We start from the raw sequence: 11,892 nt of genomic DNA on the forward strand, positions 1-11,892 counted from the left end.
AGAAGCTTCAAGAAGCAAAAATTAGGTCTAAGAAATCAAGAAGTAAAAAAGAAGTACATAGTCGAAGGAGAAGGGGGAGGTCACCGGAAAACTGGTCGGAGGAGGAGGAGCGGTGTCTGAGATGGGAGATGTGGGAGGGGCTGATGTCTGTGTGCGTATATGATATGAGGGAGGAGTAGGGTTTTTGTGAAGATGTTATAAGAATGAGATCCGTGTCTTATTTTTTAAGATGAAAGAAGCTGACTTCAGATCTTTAAAAAAAAACAAACAGTCTTCAAGGGTAACGTCTGCGCACCTGCAGACATTAGTTCCCTTGAAGATGTTTGAAGAAAAAACAAACATCCCCTTAAAAAGAGGAAAATGAGAAGTTAAGATTTGTGACTTATGAAGTCATAAGTTAAAAGCGATCCCAAACACCTCTATAAATTTTTTTTCTTTCTTTTTATCTTTTTTTCTTTCGTTCTCTAATCTCAAAACAACCATCCCAAAAGCACCCAAATATGTAGACACACAGTTTTGCGTGTGAATTACAAACTGAGATTCAAATAGCCCAACACACACACACAAACCCATTCGCTTCTGTTCTCCCCTATAGACGACTATAGTCAAATAGGGAACCAACGCAGACGAGAGAGAGCACAGAGAGTGGCCAGATCTTTTGGCGCCTTTCCCTTCCTTTCCACTTTCTCCCACAGATTCTCCACCTTTTCTTCTCACACACGCTTCAATGGCCTCCGTACAGCAGTTATCTGCAATTAAGGTACTCAATCATCGCTTCGATTCAACTATTAGGTTTACTTTTTCACTAATTTCACTCAATTGTTCGCTGTTTTCAGGATGCCAAAGTGCTTATGGTCGGTGCTGGTGGTATCGGTTGCGAGCTTCTCAAAACCCTAGCTCTTTCAGGTTTTCAGGATATTCATATCGTAAGTCAACCTTGCCACTCATATTTATTATTATATTGCTATTATTATATTCTTATTGTTATTGTTGTATTGTTAGTGAGTTATTGTGTTGTTTTGAGTGGAATTAGTGGTTTGTGAATGCTCGGTGTTAGGTTTTTGAGATTTAGGGTTTAGTTTGCTTGTTGACTTTTGGTATGATTGGTGTTTGTTTATGACACAATTTAACGAGGAGATTTGTTTATTATATGGTTAATGGATAGTAAATAGTAATTGTATCAGTTTTTATCATTTTTGTTTAATTTAATGATGATTAATTGTGTTTATATGTTCAAATGGTTTTTCTGCTTGTTTTTTTTTTTGTCTGTGTTTAGCTGTTTGTGTCAGCTAACTTGACTGGATTTGGATGAAGATTATGTACTGGTTAGTTTGTGATACTTGAGTAGGATTATGCTTTTGATGAGTTTTAGTTTTGATTGTTGGAGTATGTAATAGAGAAGGTAAAGTTATTATGGCTACCGAGTTGGTGGTTTTAGCTTCTTGCTTGTGCGAAGAACTTTTTTTCAAGTGTACTTGCAGTTAACGCTGTCAAGTGGTTAGTTAGAGCAACGTACATGGTTTGTTAGGTCTAGATTTGCATTCTTACTTTAAACTTGGCATAGGTTGTTAGGATCACATGAGCAATAAACAAACAAACACAAACAGAAAAACAGTAAAGAACACGAGAGATTGCTAGGCGCTAGTCGGTCGGTAGGGTACGGACTAGCGATTGGGATTTTTTTATGTAATCTTCAGTTTTATACACACACACACACATTTTTATGTGTAATTTTTTAGCAAGACAAGTTTTAGTCCCTCATTGGCTCATTTTTTTAATAGACTAGATTAATCACCGAAATTTACAAGGTTTGATCGGAAAATCACCGGTCATTGGCCGGAATTCTTCCGGAATCACGGATTTTTGGCCGATTAGGACTGCTTAGGGCTGCCGTTGACCGTCTAGTGATTAATTGGCCGATTAGAGGAAAATTACTCGGTGAACGGAGGACTAGCGATTAATAGGCGACTAATTGGATGCTAGTCAGGATTTTTACAACCATGTATGTAATTATCTATGTGAGATGTCTCTGAAAGGCCTTTGGGCAGTTAGTGCATTATGCTTTCTGTTGTTCTTTTTTTGATGTTTTTTACTTCCAAGCATCTATCACCCATAGTTATCGATAGCAAATAGCGGTCAATAGCGATAGACGACCTATATGCTACGTAGCGATAGCGACGAAATAGCGCCCGCTATTTTGTGTATAGCGATAAGGTAGTAGAAAATTTTAAAAATAAAAATATAGCTATTTATAATTATATACATATATTATAATGTTAATTTTATACTTTATATTTATAGATTTGTAAGTTTAAGAACCAAATGTAAACTAGTAAAGATAGAGGGGGGTAAATGTTAAAATGCACAAACTAATTTCACTCTTTTTATCCTAAAAATTTACAAGTTAGAGAATAAATGTAAACTACAGAAAGATTGAGGGGTTAAATTGTAAAACTACAAACTAATTTAAACCTAAAATAGCTGGATCGTCACCCAATTGTTACCTCCGCCGTCAGAACTCCAAATCTCAGAACTCCAATTCTGTATTAGACGACCATGAAATTACAGAAAAGCACTAGAAAAACTACTATGAACGCCATCAAAACAAGGTATCTCTTCTTTCTTTCCTATCAATTTGAGCCTTCGGTTTCCGTCTTCCTCGTTTCCGGCAGAAGTTGCAGCACCGGCGCCGGAAGTCGCTGCCGGAATAAGTGCCTAGTCGCTATTTTTCCCGCTTTTCAGTCGCTAGAGCCACTTAGCGCCGGTAGACCGCTTTGCATCGCTAAACGCAATAGCGCTCGCAACAGGCGCAATCGATAACTATGCTATCACCGCGTAGTTATCAAACTTGAGCTAACATTTTTAAACATATCAAATATGTGAGCCCGCCTAGTAACAAGCCTTAAGTGAGTGCTCTTAGTTGTATACATTATCTATCGCTTCACGCTACTGTTGGTTTTGTCTGTGCAAAGTCTCATTAAACACAATAAGCATATCCATTGTTTAAACAGCCAATTTTCAAATTCTCCTTGAACTATGAAAGTTTTTGCTGCTTATGCATTCAATATGATGCCGTTTAGGTTTTATTATAACCATTTTTTTTGCAAATTGGTCTTTACTTAATTGCAGATTGATATGGACACAATAGAAGTGAGCAACCTAAATAGGCAATTCTTATTTCGCCAATCACATGTGGGTCAATCCAAGGCAAAAGTGAGTAGTTACTTTTTTTCTTGTTAATCTTTATCACTTGATGATCGCATATCTTATCATGTATTTTAATTTTTGGTTTTATTAGGTAGCTCGTGATGCTGTGCTAAGATTTAGGCCTAAGATTAACATTAAATCTTATCATGCTAATGTCAAAGACTCCAACTTCAATGTTGACTTCTTCAAGCAATTCAGTGTAGTTCTAAACGGGCTTGACAACTTAGATGCTAGACGTCATGTGAACCGCCTCTGCTTGGCGGCTGATGTTCCTCTGGTGGAAAGTGGTACTACTGGCTTTTTGGGTCAGGTAAATGCTATTAACCTGTCTTTGGGAAAGTCAAAACTTTGACCAAGTTCATTTGGTTTTTTGTTGATCAGTCAATGATTCTTTTTCGGTATCTTTTTCTATTGCGGTTTCTTATATGAACGGTTTACTGATAGGCATATTGGCTGGTATACATGTGACTAGTATGTTTTTTAAGCAGGCTGTGTTGAAAGAAGCCTTTTTTAAATGCTTTTTACCTTTTTCAATTAATTTCAGGTGACTGTGCACATTAAGGGTAAGACAGAGTGCTATGAATGCCAACCTAAACCAGCTCCAAAGACATATCCTGTGTGTACTATTACGAGTACTCCATCAAAGGTACTAATATGATCCTCACAAGCATATCTTACATTCTTACTCACTAGCCCCATGCCCCCATTCTTAATGATAGAACATGTCATCATGGCTTTTAATATATAGAAGTATAGAACACTTCTTAGTTGTTTTCGACATGACTACAATATCTCTACTCTGCTCTTATAAAGCGCGCTAGTTTATCACAAAACATGTTAGAATTATAACTTAGCCCACTTGCTTAATATATAAGACCACATGGGGTTTTACTTTAAAACCGATTGAAATAAAGGGAGTAACACATGGGCTTATGTTTTGGCAGTCGTTTTCTTTTTAGATCAACATGGGATTGGATTTGCACCATACATACATATATGCAGTTAGTTCAGTGATATATCACCGATATATTGGTTATCGGTCCCCATGTAAAATGTTGGTGTCAAATATCAGTGCCGATATTATCACCGATATATCACCGTTTTTCCCAATATCAGTACCTTTCTTCTTAGTTCTACAATTCGTTTTTTTTCTTATTGCTGCTATTAGTGTTTTAAGCCTCAATTGTTAATTGTTAGTGTTTTAAGTTTTAATGAGTTCCAACTTGCTACAGTTGTTAGTGTTTTGGAAGTTGCAAAAGGTTAATTTGTTAATGGAAGGAGAGTATACTGAATTGTTACTGTTAAATTGCTATATATAACTTCTACATGATATTAAAATTACCGATATCCCACTGCGATAACCTATATATACAATATCGGTCTTTGACCGATATCCGATTTTTTACCGCATTAACTGCTTTTGGCCTGCTAGAGATTAGTAACAACCCTAGTCAACCTTCATAAGTGGTTGGTTGAAACAGCCTCTCTAACTTATTTATACTTTCTGTTATGGATTTTTTATGGATTGTTACATTCTTGCAGTTTGTTCATTGTATTGTATGGGCAAAAGACCTGCTATTTGCAAAGCTTTTTGGAGATAAAAACCAAGATAACGATCTCAACGTGCGTTCTAACGACACTGCCACCTCATCAGAACATTCAGAAGATATTTTCGAACCTAGAAAAGATGAAGACATCCAACAGTACGCAAACAGAATTTACGATCATGTTTTTGGTCACAATATTCAAACCGCCTTGTCCAATGAGGAAACATGGAAAAACCGCAACAAACCTAGGCCTATCTATGTTAAGGATGTTTTGTCTGATGAACCAATTCAACAGAACGGAAATGTAGACAAATTGTTGGCGAATGATAATTTATCTTCGTTGTCTGCAATGGCGTATTTGGGTTTGAAGAATCCGCAAGATATTTGGAGCCTTAAGGAGAATTCTAGGGTTTTCTTTGCTGCACTGAAGTTGTTCTTTTCCAAGAGGCAGAAGGTTTGTATCAGATGTTTGATAAATGTTTAATGTGTTTCCTTATGATTACAACTACAATTTCATCACAATAATAATCTAAAAGTCAATGGTGTCATTTGCCACCTCTACTTATGGAGCAAGTTTAATATTCTTATTTACATTTTTTTTTTGCAGGAGATTGGGAACTTGACCTTTGACAAGGATGACCCGCTAGCTGTAGAATTTGTGACTGCTGCTGCAAACATTCGAGCAGCTTCGTTTAACATTCCCTTGCATAGTCTTTTTGAAGCTAAGGGTATTGCTGGAAATATAGTTCATGCAGTTGCGACGACAAATGCTATTATTGCAGGATTGATTGTCATAGAAGCAATCAAGGTGCTGCAAAATGATGCAAAGAATTGTCGGTAAGTAGTCTTTTATGCAATTCAAGCATCTTGTTTTCAATAAACATTTCTTAGTCATACTTAGATGTAGCAATGTGGGCTTTTCGGGTAACAGGTTATAACATGTTCGGGATGAAATGGGCGAGTTTTTAAGCCTGAAACAGGTTGGGTTTGCTTGAAATTGTTTCTGTCCAGTTTTTAAGCTTTAAATAAATATTTATTGTGTTAAAAATCATGATAGTGTGCCTGTGGCTAAAGGGGCCAGAAAAAAGAGTAATATGCCCTTTTTGTCCCTGAGGTTTGGCCAGTTTTGCGACTTTCGTCCAGAGGTTTGTTTTTCCGTATTTGGATTCAAAAGGTTTGAAATCTTGCCATATCCATCCGGCTCGTTAACTCCGTCCATTTTTCTCGGTTAAGTTGGGGGTATTTCTGTCTTTTTTGCCAACTTAAAAGGCAATTTGGCTTTTCAGGGGTATTTGGACTTTTTCCATAAAGTGAAAAAGACCGAATTGCCCTTTAAGTTAACAAAAATACCTCTGCCTTAACAGAGAAAAATGGATGAAGTTAACGAGCCGGATGAAAATGACAAGGTTTCAAACCTTTTGGATCCATATGCGGAAAAACAAACCTTTGGGCAAAAAAGTAGCAAAACTAGCCAAACCTGAAAGGACGAAAATGGCAGTTTACTAAAAAAATTAGCGATTTAAGGGATAAAACGTTATGGATTAATGCACACAACCTACTATTATTTATCTAGATTACCCGCTTGATTAGTTTTTCCACCTAAAACCTTTTTTATGCACTCATTTTGTTAACACGTCTCAGATAAAACACAACCTAAGCTGACAAAAATTAGTGTCTACTTTATTATTTATTTTGTCTAAATGAAAGTATCTTTGTTACAATAATGTTTGAATAAGGCTGTTTAGGAGGTTGTTTGCAATAAGAGTCGCACTTTGTGCGATTTTCAACCCTTGTAATCTGTCTTCAATTTTTGACATACTTTTTTTTTATAAATATGCAGAATGACGTATTGTCTTCAGCATCCATCAAGGAAGATGCTTCTTATGCCTGTAGAGCCGTTTGAGCCGAATAAATCCTGCTATGTTTGTTCTGAGGTAAGTTTAACATTATCATTTTCATAGATGAAGCTTAGAGAACTTGTGACACTTTCGGCTTTTAACAGTATGATATATATATATATATATATATATATATATATATATATATATATATATACTTCTCACACTTTGGAAAAATGCCCTTACCCTATAAAAGTTACAGTCTATATTCTTCATATATCTTTTAGTAAAAGTAAATTGATCTAATTTTGAGAACAGACACCATTATTGCTTGAAGTGAATACCAACCGTGCAAAGCTGAGGGATCTGGTGGAGAAAGTTGTTACGTCAAAACTTGGTATGAGTTTGCCTTTAATCGCTCACGGGTCAGGTCTTCTTTATGAAGTTGGTGATGATTTGGGAAAAGATGAAGTCGCTAATTACGAAGCAAATCTTGAAAAGGTCCGCTTTTTACTTTTATATATTTTGATATAATGGTAGCTTTTTCAGGGATATTATATTATATATGTGCGGCCCACCCATCTATTCAACATGTCTCATATTGGATAACCATATATTGAAGCTACTGTATGGCCACCCCAATATATATGTGGTTTTATTCATAGTTATCGATAGCGGCCATAGCGACCGCTATCGCGAATAGCGTGGCGAGACATGGTCGCTATATGGTGTATAGCGCTGAATAGCGTGAAAATAGCGGATTCCGACGACGAGTTCCGGCCGGAAACCTGTAATTTCTGCCGGAAACTTGCTGGAAACTATGAAGAAGAAGAGAAGAGCGGCTGCGTTTTTGTTTTTGTTGCTCCGGCCGGAAACCTGCATTTTCTGCCGGAAATTTGCTGTAAACTTGCTGGAAACTATGAAGAAGAATAGAAGAGCGGCTGCTGCGTTTTTGTTTTTGTTGCGTTTGAGCCTTTCTACGGTTTAATAAGTTTATGGATTTTAACATTTAACCCCTCTATCTTTCATTAGGTCACATTTAGTAATTAAAACTTGTAAAAATTTACATAAAAAGTGTAAAATTAGTTTGTGTATTTTAACATTTAATCCCTCTATTTTCACTAGCTTACATTTATAAAACTAACGTTATATATAAAAAAAAGTTATGTAGATGGCTATTTTTTATTTCTGAAATTTTAACTCCCTTATCGCTAAACATGAAATAGCGGGCCGGCGCTATTTCATCGCTAACGCTACGTAGCATATAGGTACGTTGTCGCTATTTGTCGCTATTCGCTATCGATTACTATGGTTTTATTTATACCAAATATATAGATACTTGTCGAATGATGAAAATGACCTTGAATTTAGTAAAGACAAGTTACCTTGTCTGATGCCTCAACATGAATTTAAGGGCATTTTGGTCGGTTTTAACAGTTTTTGAACACCCCTACTCTTTACTTTTGACCTATTTTGTTTTAGCCAAGTTTCTTCATAAACCTGCTTATTTGATTCGTTGAGATAAAAATATAACCGAATGTACTTGGCTGCTTGTAATTTATATGTATCGTTATATTCATCTTCACAGGTGTTATCTGAGCTTCCATATGCAATCACCGGGGGGACAATTATTACCGTTGAGGATCTTCAACAAGAGCTAGTATGCAACATCAATATCAAGCACAGGTATAACAATACATATATATTTTTTATAATCCGTTTGACCGCGTTAAAGGTAAACCGAATTGCCACCTAAATTCGTACTACTTTATGTCTTGCAGGGAAGAATTTGATGAAGAAAAGGAACCCGACGGTATGGTTCTTCACGGATGGACACCGGCTCCTGCAGCGGAAAACAATAAGGAAGCTACCGACAATAATGGTGCCAGCACATCATCGACATCCAAGCCAGCATCTGCTGATGTCATGGAAGCCGATGATGAGCTGTCAATAGTAGAACCAGGAGTTGAAACACTTCCTGCAGGTGGAAAGAAAAGAAAACTGTCTGATGTCCCGAATTCCGAAGCGCCAATTGATGAAAAACGGGCTAAAAAAATACCTGAGAAAAACGATGGTGATGATGTCATCGTTATGCTTGATGACGGGAATGATGATGACATCACTGCCAGTTAAACAGTAGTTTGATCTTTTGATACCCTAATTTATGTCATTGTGGAGCCACCGGTCAAACTTTTTGTTTCGGTTGTCAGTATAACGGCTCAATATCAGGTAAAGGTTCCATTTTTTTTTCGGTTTTTGACTCGTTTTTATTGCTAGTTTTATGCGTATGAAACTAAGGATTTGGTTTTGGTGTAAGTAGAACCGAACCGAACCGAACATGAAGGCTGTAACAACAGAGACTTTTTTTCTTAAACTTTTTCTTAAAAACTAGTGTGATTAAATCCTGACCGTTGGTTAGTGTTTCTATACTTTTGTTGCTGTTGAGTTTCAGTCAGTGAGAAGAGAAAGAAACAGGTAACTTAGGCTAGCAAGGCGTTATCTTTTTGAAACTAGTGTTTATGTTAAATGATGCATGTATTTTATGACATTTGGTGTGAATTTATAGTTAATCTTGTAATTCGTTTTATCGATTTAAATTTGTGTTTATATATGCTTCAAATGCGAAGTTTCATGTTTTGATGTTGGTGGCAGATATATTTAATGGTGTTAATTCAACAGTCATTTTAAGCAGAAAAAAAAGCAAGTTCGAAAATGAACATGTTAAAGACATATGGGAACTAATTGTTTAAATTGTTAAGAGCATTCACATCTGACTCCTTGTGAATTTGCGAGTGAGTTTGTTTATATTATAAAAGGTGGTTGTGAGAGAGTATATATTACTGTTATCTGTATATTTAGGGAGATATTATTTACTTTTATTAAATTTTTTTAATATTTTTATAGTGGTTGTGGGTGGAGGAGAGAGAAAATGTAATAATAAAGGTATAAAAATATTTTTTAATTAAAAAGAAGAAATATAGTGATTTTTAGTGTAATTATAGGAATGATGATAACTGATAAGGGATCAGATGAATGCTCTAAGATGTAAATGCAAAAACGGTATATAAAGGCCTTAAATTCCATAAAAGCGGTCAAAGTTTGTAAAATTTCCATACATTATAATTTTCAAATCATGTAAGGTGATCGTGTTCAAAATCATGTAAGGTGATGAAGGTGGGGTTTAGTTACAAAGTGTTTTTTTTTATTTTTTTTTTTCTAAAAAAGTGTATGAAATAATGTAGGCATTTAGGTTAGAATAATTAATGGATGAGATTAAATAGTGTGAAAATTTTATGATATGTGTTTTAAATTTATTGATTGATTTTATTGAATTAAGGGATAAAGGTAAATTCAGAATCCTACATGCAAGTTCACAGGTCTCTTTTAAATGTCACTCTAAAAAAAGTTGCACCATAACAACAAACATCTTTTTATCCAGGTCTCAATCTTGGGAGTTGTAGGACCACATCTTACATAACAGCGGGATTGCTAATATTGACCCGGATTATGCCAGCGCCTTGGAACGCTTGCATGAATCTCTACCTGATTTTGATCTCGGCGGTTTCTCTAACAAAGACACCGCCCCCAAAAAGCCACAGAAAACTTTGGCGAATGCCCTTTGTTGTCGAATCGCACAAAGTTTGGGAGAAGATTTCCATCCCCCCCCCCCTCCGGCGTCAAAAAGTCGTCATTGAATGCCTACAAAGGTCTCACGCTCAGGATTTCTTAACCGTTATTCCTATTGAAGGTCTGGGTCAACGTATGTCGGCGGTGTAGTACCGGTCAATCCTTAAGTATCGTCTGATGATCCCTATGTTCCTGAATGATGAAACCTGCCCAGTCTGCCGTAACGCATGCCTAGATAAATATGGGGAGCATGCGTTACACTGTAGAGAGTTGCCGGGGTTTAAGTATCGCCATGACTTTGTTCGAGACACGTTAATGGATATTCTCAGACGAGCAGGGATCTCGGCAAAGAAAGAGGCACCGGTTAATTTTCTTACAGACCCGGCGGAAGGGAGGTCCACCCTACGCCCGGCTGACGTGCTAGTTTTTGGTTGGGAGGGCGGGAAACATGCTTGTGTCGTTCTCACAGGTGTATCCCCCCTACTCTTCTTCGGTATAAAAAAATATGAGTATACTATATTGTTATATGTATAAATAAATACATTTCAACTAAGAATTGTTCAATTTACTTTTATACTCTTTACCCTAATTATTAGAATTGTCATATATCACATTTCTATGGTTTGTAACACTTTTTAGGTGTTTTAGACTTTGTAGCTGAAGGGATATGGTCCCAAAAAACGCCGCGCAAACCTCCGTCAAGGTTGCGCGAGGAACCATACTCCTTATTCACAACTTTCTACCATGAGCCTTGCGCGAGTTACACATCTCCTATACTGCACCGCGCGAGGGTTAGCCGACAAGAAGCTCCGATAACAGCACTTAGCATACTGAAGGAGCACACAGTCAACCCCAAACCTCGCGCAAGTCAGTTACGTGCTCAGCAAGAGTCACACAAGGAAGCAGCGTAAAGCCGCTCCAGGTAGTACACCAGGTACAAGTGGCAGAGAAAAAGAGCCAATGAGCATCCAGCAGGCTCTTTTCAATCGTGCGCCACGATCGTCTGACGAGAAGTACTCAAGGACGCCTACGTGGCACCAATCAGAGGACGGAGACATCTGTCCCACGATCTCCACTTGTCTGCTGATGGCAGAAGGACGACAGGGCCGACAACAATGACACGTGGCTCCAATCAAGGCGCGCCAGCGCCGAAGAGCTTCTAGAAGCCACTAAACGGTCGACCCCAGTGAGACAAAGAGCATATCCATTATGTTGCTAATCACCGGCCCAAGGCCCATCAGCCCATACCCTCTTACACATCTCCGGCTATAAATAGAGACCTTACTCCACAGGTTAAACATTCTATTCCCTCTACTCTCACTCTTAACACTTAATTATCCTCCCAAAGCAGTCGCTTATTCTCACGCCGGAGCCCGGTTAAGAGGGAAACCCCCACATTCCACTCTTGACGAGTAACGGTGTTCGGTTTTGCAGGTTTAAACATCAAGTCGGAGCTCAGATATTCATTAGAAGATTAACCATTATGGTAGAAACATAAACCAAACTGATTAGTTGCCTAATTAGTTCAGTGTTTCTTCATTGGCGCCCACCGGTTTTTTCTACAACCATCTTCATCTTCTTTTTTCTGAGTTTTTGACTTCTTTCGTCCTTCGATCATGACTGGTCAAGGAATCATTCACGAGTTCGGCTTCGCAGCCAACTCTAATGCGGCG

General features: G+C 37.4%; 1 protein-coding gene across 1 annotated transcript; it reads left to right on the plus strand.

Moving 5' to 3' along the window:
* Positions 1-496: 496 nt before the first annotated feature.
* On the plus strand, positions 497-9,189 carry LOC110917443 (SUMO-activating enzyme subunit 2). Its single transcript, XM_022161995.2, has 11 exons — positions 497-760; positions 837-926; positions 3,130-3,213; positions 3,299-3,517; positions 3,752-3,853; positions 4,750-5,208; positions 5,362-5,591; positions 6,595-6,688; positions 6,911-7,093; positions 8,181-8,278; positions 8,374-9,189. The coding sequence occupies exons 1-11, from the start codon at positions 728-730 to the stop codon at positions 8,723-8,725; spliced, it is 1,944 nt and encodes a 647-aa protein (XP_022017687.1). The 5' UTR covers positions 497-727; the 3' UTR covers positions 8,726-9,189.
* Positions 9,190-11,892: the final 2,703 nt, after the last annotated feature.

Source organism: Helianthus annuus, chromosome 16 (assembly GCF_002127325.2).
Source record: "Helianthus annuus cultivar XRQ/B chromosome 16, HanXRQr2.0-SUNRISE, whole genome shotgun sequence".
NCBI lineage: Eukaryota > Viridiplantae > Streptophyta > Magnoliopsida > Asterales > Asteraceae > Helianthus > Helianthus annuus.